This window comes from Babylonia areolata, chromosome 9, assembly GCF_041734735.1.
Source record: "Babylonia areolata isolate BAREFJ2019XMU chromosome 9, ASM4173473v1, whole genome shotgun sequence".
NCBI lineage: Eukaryota > Metazoa > Mollusca > Gastropoda > Neogastropoda > Buccinidae > Babylonia > Babylonia areolata.
Genome location: NC_134884.1, coordinates 3,563,378 through 3,572,669, shown reverse-complemented (window position 1 = coordinate 3,572,669; position 9,292 = coordinate 3,563,378). Strand labels below are relative to the sequence as shown.

The window sequence follows — 9,292 nt, the reverse complement described above, 5'->3', positions numbered from 1 at the left end:
AAATATAGTCCGAAAAGCCCAAAGAGCCAATCACAGGGAGTGTTGTCCTTCGTTACCTAGGGCGTATGAATATGCTATCAGAGAGGACTGCTATAAGTATTCTCTAACCCAGTGTTCGAGCGACAACGGACAAGAAATTTGTAAGTGACAAGAACGCTCGTTCCACCCACAAAACACATTCAAGATGCGTGAGATCGTTCATATGCAAGCCGGCCAGTGCGGCAACCAGATCGGTGCCAAAGTAAGTTGGTTTTATCTTGAGTTTATGATGTTTTCTTAGCAGTTATCATTTCAACCGAAACGCATTCGGTTGAGTCAATCCTGTGCTGTCGGTTTGTGTGACTTGACAACGAGACTTAGGAGATGTGACAAATAAATGAGTCGATTATATCGTATTATTTTATTGTATTGTATTACTCTTTTTTGTCACAACATATTTCTCTGTGTGAAATTTGGGCTGCTGTTCCCAGGGAGAGCGCGTCGCTACATTGACAGCGCCACCATTTTCTCTCTTTTTTGGCGGGTATTTTTTCTGCCTGCGATTTTATTTGTTTTCCTATGGAAGTGTATTTTTCTACAGAAGTTTGCCAGGGACAACCTTTTTGTTGCCATGGGTTCTTTTATGTGCGCCAAATGCATGTTGCACACGGGACCTCGGTTTATTGTCATCCGAATGACTAGCGCCCAGACCACCACTCAAGGTCTGGTGGAGGGGGAGAAAATACTGGCGACTGCCTGTAATCTTGTGTCCGTGATACATTATCGTTGTATCATTAAGAGCTGCATAAAAGTTGGGTTTTTTCCTTCTTGTCTGTCTTGGAACAACCCTCTCTCTGTTTCACTTACTTTACCGAATACCAATGGCATGCAACACCAACCTCAACGCCCACTCAAGAGGAGGAGCTGAAATTCACAAAACACAATTCTGAATAATCATGTGGTTATGAGTATGTTATTAAGACTGGTGTGTCCATCTCATGAACAAGAAGAAGAAGAAGATTATGTTGTTAACCGTGTCTGTTATTGTTTGAAGACTGGTGCTACAACACAGGGCGATATCCACATGTTATTGTTTGAAGACTGGTGCTACAACACAGGGCGATATCCACATGTTATTGTTTGAAGACGTGCTACAACACAGGGCGATATCCACATGTTATTGTTTGAAGACTGGTGCTACAACACAGGGCGATATCCACATGTTATTGACTGGTGCTACAACACAGGGCGATATCCACATTTCTTTCCCTCCACTCCTCTGTGTGACTGATGGAGTGAATGTCCAAGCCTTGCTGTAAACACTGTGCTCATTCCGTCTTCAGGGAAAGAATTGTGGATATTGCCCAACACAGGGGTGGTGATCACAAACAACAGTTACTGAAACCCTTCTTTCTGTACAGTGTACTCAATTGTTGTGATATGTGGTGTGTATCTGTATGTCACTGTCTATGTGTGAGTATATACATGCTTGTTTGCTTCTCTTTACGCAAGTAAATTTTATGTTTTCTTTCCTTAAAAGGAAATTTGATTTTGAGAAAAAAAAAGTTTCAGCCCTGTTTATCAAGATGGGTTGGAATGCTTGAATTCCCATTTAAGTCACTAGGTTATCTTAATGCATGATTACAAATGAACTATCTGTGGTACATCCAGCCTCCTCATCATCAGTGTCACGTACTTTGAATTCTGTTGCCTCCGTACTTAACAATACTGTGTGTGTGTTTTTAGTTCTGGGAAGTGATCTCTGACGAGCACGGAATCGACCCCACAGGCACATACCATGGCGACTCTGACCTGCAGTTGGAGCGCATCAACGTGTACTACAATGAGGCCACAGGTAAGCCAGTGGGCAAGGGCAGGCAAATAATGTGCTCAGGGTTTACATTTGATCGTTTCTTTTTATTTTGCTTTTGCTTTAAAAAAAAAAAAAGTATTTGCATGGCTACTGTATAGACATAACGTCAACTTCAGTATATCTGAAAAATGACACTGCAGTTGTATTTGAAATGTATATCAGTCAATGAAAATTTGTGCCCTCACGCATCTCTACATTGCTTATTACATTTTGATATTTTTGTTATTAGATATTTGATACATACAAATGATTCCATATTATTAATGAAAATAGAATAAACTCTTTTAACCAAGCTGTATATTGCACACTTTGTGTGCGGACGGGGAAGGAGGGGGAGTGATGCTTTCTTTAATAAGCATGACTAGCACGATTGTCAGACAGAAATATCTGGGCCAAAAAAGTTCAGCTTTGCATTGTTACAGGTGCTGCTGTACAGTGACTCAACTTTTGTTTTAGTTGGTGTGTATATATATTTACATTGGTTTTGTTGTTTTGCAGGAGGCAAGTATGTGCCCCGTGCCGTTCTGGTTGATCTGGAGCCCGGAACCATGGACTCTGTGCGCTCTGGCCCCTTCGGTCAGATCTTCCGCCCAGACAACTTTGTGTTTGGACAGTCTGGTGCCGGCAACAACTGGGCCAAGGGACACTACACAGAGGGTGCTGAGCTTGTGGACTCTGTTCTCGATGTTGTGCGCAAAGAGGCAGAGAGCTGCGACTGCCTGCAGGGCTTCCAGCTGACACACTCCCTGGGCGGTGGCACCGGCTCCGGCATGGGCACTCTCCTCATCTCCAAAATCCGTGAAGAATACCCCGACAGAATCATGAACACCTTCTCCGTTGTACCATCCCCCAAGGTCAGTAGTTCGGGAACAGTCAGCAGATCCATATGTAATGAAATGTGTAGTCTTTTATAGAAGTCTGTATCCGGAAGAAGAAAAAAATGCTGTCTTTTTATTCCAGAAGAAATGACGAAAGACTGCCATACTAGTCCAATGTAGACAGTTAATTTTACGTCCTCTTGAGTTAAATAATCTGCAATGGGCCTGAAATAGTTATAGTTTCTGCTGCTGTTGTTCTCAATGACTTACTTGACTTATTCCTCTTGATTCCTTGGGGAACATAGGGCCGCAACAACACTCCTCCAACGCACCCGGCTCTGGCTGGTCCTCTTCAGTTCGGCCCACGTTATTCCGGCCGCCCTTGTCTCTGCCTCAATGCTTCTCCGCCAGGTCTGCTTCGGACGGCCAACTTTCCTTTTCCCCTGTGGGTTCCAATCAAGAGCCTGTCTTGAGATGTTTGTTGCAGGCTTGCGTAGTGTATGGCCTATCCATCCCCATTTCCGTTTCTTGATTTCCGTCTCCAGTGGGGCCTGTTTTGTCATGTTCCAAAGTTCTTCATTGGAGACAACCTCTGGCTATCTGATGTTCAGGATGTTTCTTAGACATCTGTTGGTGAATGTCTGAAGCTTGTGGGTGCTGGTCTTTGTCACTCTCCACGTCTCTGAGCCATAGAGTAGAACCGACATTGTTCTCAATACTGGAAAATAATACCTACTTTCCATACTTTCACATGGTTTTCACACTTCTTATGCAGTTCTCCCCCTTGGATGATAGAATGAAGTTGAGAGAAAGGTGAATAAATTTATGGATAAGCTCATAAAAGAAAATATATTGAATTGTGTTGAGCTTCAAAATGATCAAGTTTGCTGTGTGTGTGTGTGTGCAGGTGTCTGATACAGTGGTCGAGCCTTACAACGCAACTCTGTCAGTCCACCAGCTTGTGGAGAACACTGATGAAACCTACTGCATTGACAATGAAGCTTTGTACGACATCTGCTTCAGAACCCTGAAACTCACTACCCCCACCTATGGTGATCTGAACCACCTGGTCTCTGCCACCATGTCGGGTGTCACCACCTGCCTGCGCTTCCCTGGTCAGCTCAACGCTGATCTGCGTAAACTGGCCGTCAACATGGTGCCCTTCCCCCGTCTCCACTTCTTCATGCCTGGGTTCGCTCCCCTCACCTCCCGAGGCTCCCAGCAGTACCGCGCCCTGACGGTGCCCGAGCTGACCCAGCAGATGTTCGACGCCAAGAACATGATGGCCGCCTGCGACCCCCGCCACGGCCGCTACCTGACGGTGGCCGCCATGTTCCGTGGCCGCATGTCCATGAAGGAGGTGGACGAGCAGATGCTGAACGTGCAGAACAAGAACAGCAGCTACTTCGTGGAATGGATCCCCAACAACGTCAAGACGGCCGTCTGCGACATCCCTCCCCGCGGCCTGAAGATGTCAGCCACCTTCGTGGGCAACTCCACGGCCATCCAGGAGCTGTTCAAGCGCGTCTCTGAGCAGTTCACCGCCATGTTCCGCCGCAAGGCTTTCCTCCACTGGTACACTGGTGAGGGCATGGATGAGATGGAGTTCACTGAGGCCGAGTCCAACATGAACGACTTGGTCTCTGAGTACCAGCAGTACCAGGACGCAACCGCTGAGGAGGAGGGCGAGTTCGACGAGGAGGAGGGAGAAGAGGAGGCCGCATAAACAGTTTCCCTCCAACACCAGACCTGCGCATCCACTGGACTTTTAACAAGCACTGTTCAGAAGTAATAAAAATTCCAAAGAACCTGAGAAATTTCCCTTTTGTCAATTTCTCATGCATTCCTTAACAGTTTTTATACACCTGATACACTTCAGTTTTTCTGTTCAGGAAAAGTTCAGTTGTCCTATTGTTTTTGTAAGTTTGGTATCGCTGTTGGTGCCAACTTCTAAAACAGGTCTTCTGGTCTGCAATAAAAAAAGCATTTGTCCAACACTTGGTTGATTTCTGTGTGTCTTACTGGGATGGGTGTTGTGTGGAAAAAAAGAGAGAAGAAAGTATGTGTGTGTATGGGTGTGCTTTTCAAACTGTGTGAATGTGTAAACGAGGTTTTATGGTATCACCCTGACATTTTATACTTCGCTACACATTGTTATAATTTATAATTACCAAGCACATGCTTCTGTGCCTGTCTGAGAAGACTGTATATATATTCCTGATTATAGCAGATTTCTACTTTTCTTTTTTTGTCTGGAACTAGAAGTAGTGCTCTCGAAATTTTGAGTTGGCCTCAAACTTTGCCTATGGTTTTAAGCCTGTTCTTAATGATTGGTCCATTATGCTTTTATAACTTTTAAAGCTGAAACCACCCTTAGATCAAAAGTATGATTTGCTATCTTTGAAAATTTACTTTTTTTCCTTTAAAAAAAAAATTACTTGTGGAGGGTATGGCAGATCAGAACAAAGACTAACAGTTTTTGACCCCATTGCAAAGAGAAAAAAAAAGATATTTGAAAAAAATTGAAACCTAAAATTTCCTTTTAATCATATATATATATATTGAAGGTACAAAACCTTGAGCAGCTTTTCTACAGGGATACTTTTTTACAGTCAATCTTTCACCCACACTACTTTGGGAAATGAACACTTTGGAGAAAACATCAAGTATTCCTTAAAGATTTTATATGTCATCACCTATATTCAACACCAATATCCTCAGGCACAGGAAAACCCACTCAGACACGCACGCATGCATGTTTTACACACACCTAAAACGCTTTCATGAAGCAAACTTTTTTTTTCTGTTCTTGAATATAAGGAACATGGAGATTGGCATCAATATGTTGACACGATTTGACCATGTTGGTTTACTCCCTGGCTTGAACGGAGACTGGGGCATGGAAGAAGACAGTGGCAGAAATTCTGCCCAGAGCAGATGCACACAGACTGGTTTAACTATACATTGTAAAAACACCCGACATTCTCTCTCTCTCACTTTGAACGCTCTTTCTCTCCCACGGTACATATATGTAAACTGTAGTTCTCTCTCTCTCTCTCTCTCTTTGAACGTTCTTTCTCTCCCACGGTACATACATGTAAACTGTAGTTCTCTCTCTCTCTCTCTCTTTGAACGCTCTTTCTCTCCCACGGTACATACATGTAAACTGTAGTTCTCTCTCTCTCTCTCTCTCTCTCTTTGAACGCTCTTTCTCTCCCACGGTACATACATGTAAACTGTAGTTCTCTCTCTCTCTCTCTTACTATGAAATGAAGGAAAAAACATAAAACGTCACGGTATTAGAGTCAGGCAATCACTCATTTCTGCGCTACCGATAGCAGTTAAAGGAGCGCCACTTGTCTCCACTACGAGCTAACGTTTGAGGGGTTGTCTGCAGTGAGAAAAAATCGTAGTGAAAGTGTCTTTCCCAAGGAAACGACACTGACCATGCCGAAACGGGGGCCTCGAACCCTGATCACTGGTGAACACTGGACCAGAACTCCAATGCCTTACAGAACTTCAGACGCCATCTTTTGAATTTACCCTGCAATGTCAGACCTTGTCTCGTCACCCCTCACAACTCCCCCCCCCTCCCCCCACCTTTCTCTCTCTCTTCTTAGTCTCTCTCCTCTCGTTACTCTTTCTCTCTCTTCTCTCTCCTCGCTCTCTGTCTCTCTCTCCCCGACGTCCCCCCCCCCCCTTTCTCTCTCGTCTTAGTCTCTCTCCTCTCGTCACTCTCTCTCTCTCTCCGTTTTTCTCTCACTTTCTCTATGTCTGTCTGTCTCACTGTCTCCCCCCCCCCCCCCCCCCCCCTCTCTCTCTCACTGTCTCAGTCTCCCCCCCTCTCTCTCTCACTGTCTCTTTCCGTCCCTCTCTCTCTCTCTCCACTGTTCTACACCAGGGTTCCTTGGTTATGCTACAGTGTTTCTGTAGTACCCCTGCACTTCACCGTCATTCTTTCTCACCCCCCAACCCCCTCTTCTGTTCCTTCTCCACTTCAGTTCAGTCAATCATTCTTCTGTCAGTCCGGGGCAGTACCGCTCTCAGTCTGACACATGTCAGAACCTAAGTTCATGTCACAGTCAAGGAAACAAACAAACAAAACAAAACAAAACAAATAAAAACCTGCAGGTAAACAAGCGAAAACATCGTGCATTCAAATCCGAGTGGCACAAAGAACACCCAACTTTGTTTAGAAAAGAGCAGAAAAAAGTCTGTACAGGTTGGCTTAATCCCCCAGTCAGGTCGACGGTACAGAAGTATAAGGACGAAAACCAATCGCTTCGCCAATAGCTTTTTTTCCCCCAAAGCAGTCAATGCCCTGTCTCTCGAACAAATCCAGTGTGATAAATAGAATTGTGCAACCAACAACCAGTCTACCGAAAGATCTAGTCATCAGCCCCATCCACATGTAATATGCAGCTTCTGTTCAAACGTGTGTGTGTGTGTGTGAGTGTGTGTGCAGTGCGTGCATGTGTGAGTATGCACAAGTTTTTATATTGATATACCCTTGTATGTATCCTCATTTCTACTGTTTCTGTGTTTGTGTATGATTTTCGATTTATGTTCTTATCTTGTTATGTACTATCCCCCCCGGCCACCCCACCCCCCAATATTCCTTGTGACCCCGGTACACTTGGTAATAAAGGCATATTCTATTCTATTACATCTAGATGCTTATATATAAAATGTTTAATTTTTTTTTTTTTTTAGGTGGGGTGGTGGTGGTCTGATGTCTGACTGACCAACCTTTAGACCCAATTAACGCTGACGTCAGGCCTCGAACGTGGAATGACTGTGCCAAGTTAAAACAAACAAACAAACAAACAAAAAACAGTGAATAAAAGTCACTGACTGATGTGAAGTCCAAGAGCAGCTGTCCACCCTCCCCCACACTATCTCCGCCCTCCCCCTCCCATCCCCCCACACCCTCGGCCATCCAATGCAGAAGGGGGGAGAGGGGGGAAGGGAGAGGGTAGGCCTGCCACCGACTGATTGCAACGGCAAACACGCGTACACTACGGATATTCGAACAAATAAAGAAAGAAATTGGGACAAATGACAATAATATATATATATTGATTAATTGATTCATCAATATATCGAGAACTTTTATTCGTGTTATCAATTAATAACACGAATAAACTTCTCGATACTAAGTCCAAACACCGTCAGCCTCAGCCTGTGCCCCGCTCGCCCGCAATCCTGATCTCATCCGACGGAAAAAACTGAAGAAAAAAAAGAAGAAAAAAAAAGAAGAAGAAGAAGGAATAAGCCCATATGCGCGTTGGGTTTACGCGATGATCAGTCATCTGGCTTTAAAATAATAAAATAGAAATGAACTGAAAATTAAAAAGCCAAATGTGGTTCAGCATATTTGGACCAGCCCGCTATAGCTCAGTGTGTGACGGCCGGCTCCTTGAAAGTGAAACTGAAAATTCATTGTTTGAAACACAGACAGAGCACACACATTTTGCCTTCGTGACCCTCCAAAGAAAAGGTGTGTTAATTTTTTTTTTTTTTTTTTTAAGGAAAGAAAAAAAAAGCCCCCAGTAATATTCATTCTACTAGGTTTTGTCTCATTTTTCCCCCCGTCGAATATCACTGAACTAAAGAGAGAAACATATACAACTAAATAGGGCCACCACCACCACACAGACACACACAAACCTACAATCTTCACGAACACGCACTTTACAAACTCGTCACACTTGCAAAACCGGCACACGGAGAGAGAGAGAGACACAGAGAAAAAAACACGCAGACACACACACCACCCAACAGTGTCCTCAATGACGTCATGCAGCGGAAGCCGACACGACGGACCAATCAAATTCGTCCGCACATCTGACAACCCCGTCCCTCTTCTCATCACTCCTCCCATCACCACCACCCTCCCCTACCCCCCCCCCTCCCCTTCTCTTTCCCCTCACCCCCGCCCCTCAACCCATCCCCCATTTTCTGAATGCCTCCACTTCTATGAGGCAAACGTACCTCTCGCCAGCAAGCTGTTGTCTACTATATATATACGTGCTTAGTAGTTACAGAAACGGCTGAAACCTTTAGCCTCGTTGTGAGTGAAACCACTTTCCACAACAACTTGATGAAATTAGACACATCAGTGCGCACTTATTTCAGAGTGACGAAAAACGTGTTTTCTGTTCAACAAGCTTTCTGTGTGTCGTTTTGAGTTGAGTCGCCTGGTTGGTTTAGAAGTTTTAGTGGTGGTTTTTCGTCTTTTATTTGAGTTATTTCGTTAGGTTGGAGCCTTTATTGGGGTCGGTTCTTTTGTCTGTGTGTGTGTGTTTATTGGTGTCTTCTGTTTATTCAGGAGTGTGAGCGATGCGGGAAATTGTGCATCTTCAAGCCGGCCAGTGCGGCAATCAGATTGGATCGAAGGTCAGTTGACTGAGAATCTCCCACGTTCTGTCTCTCGATCTGTCTGTCTGTCCGTCTGTCTGTACGACTGTCTGACTGTCCCCACCACCCACTGATCTCAGTCTCTGTCTCAGTGTCTCCCTCTGTCTCTCTGTCTGTCTGTCTGCCTCTGTCTGTCTGTCTGCCTCTGTTTCTCTCTCTGTCTCTCTGCCTCTGTCTGTCTCTCTCTCTGTGTCTCTGCCTC

The 9,292-nt window shown here is 44.6% G+C and overlaps 2 protein-coding genes across 2 annotated transcripts in view; both read left to right on the top strand.

Moving 5' to 3' along the window:
- The first annotated feature begins 83 nt into the window (after positions 1-83).
- LOC143286005 (tubulin beta chain-like) lies at positions 84-4,667 on the top strand. Its single transcript, XM_076593501.1, has 4 exons — positions 84-241; positions 1,726-1,834; positions 2,351-2,706; positions 3,578-4,667. Exons 1-4 carry the CDS (start codon positions 185-187, stop codon positions 4,394-4,396), a joined length of 1,341 nt encoding a protein of 446 aa, XP_076449616.1. The 5' UTR covers positions 84-184; the 3' UTR covers positions 4,397-4,667.
- Positions 4,668-8,813: 4,146 nt separating this feature from the next.
- Positions 8,814-9,292, top strand: part of LOC143286006 (tubulin beta-4 chain-like) — a 33,317-nt gene continuing 32,838 nt past the window's right edge. Inside the window, exon 1 of the mRNA XM_076593502.1 lies at positions 8,814-9,069. Coding sequence (XP_076449617.1) covers positions 9,013-9,069 — 57 coding nt within the window. The 5' untranslated portion in view covers positions 8,814-9,012. The remainder of the gene's footprint in view (positions 9,070-9,292) is intronic.

Bases quoted from the DNA above. Each gene is read 5' to 3' on its own strand.
- LOC143286005 (XM_076593501.1), top strand. From the start codon at position 185: ATGCGTGAGATCGTTCATATGCAAGCCGGCCAGTGCGGCAACCAGATC. The intron at 242-1,725 runs GTAAGTTGGTTT...GTGTGTTTTTAG, and splicing joins GCAACCAGATCGGTGCCAAA to TTCTGGGAAGTGATCTCTGA. The intron at 1,835-2,350 runs GTAAGCCAGTGG...GTTGTTTTGCAG, and splicing joins GTACTACAATGAGGCCACAG to GAGGCAAGTATGTGCCCCGT.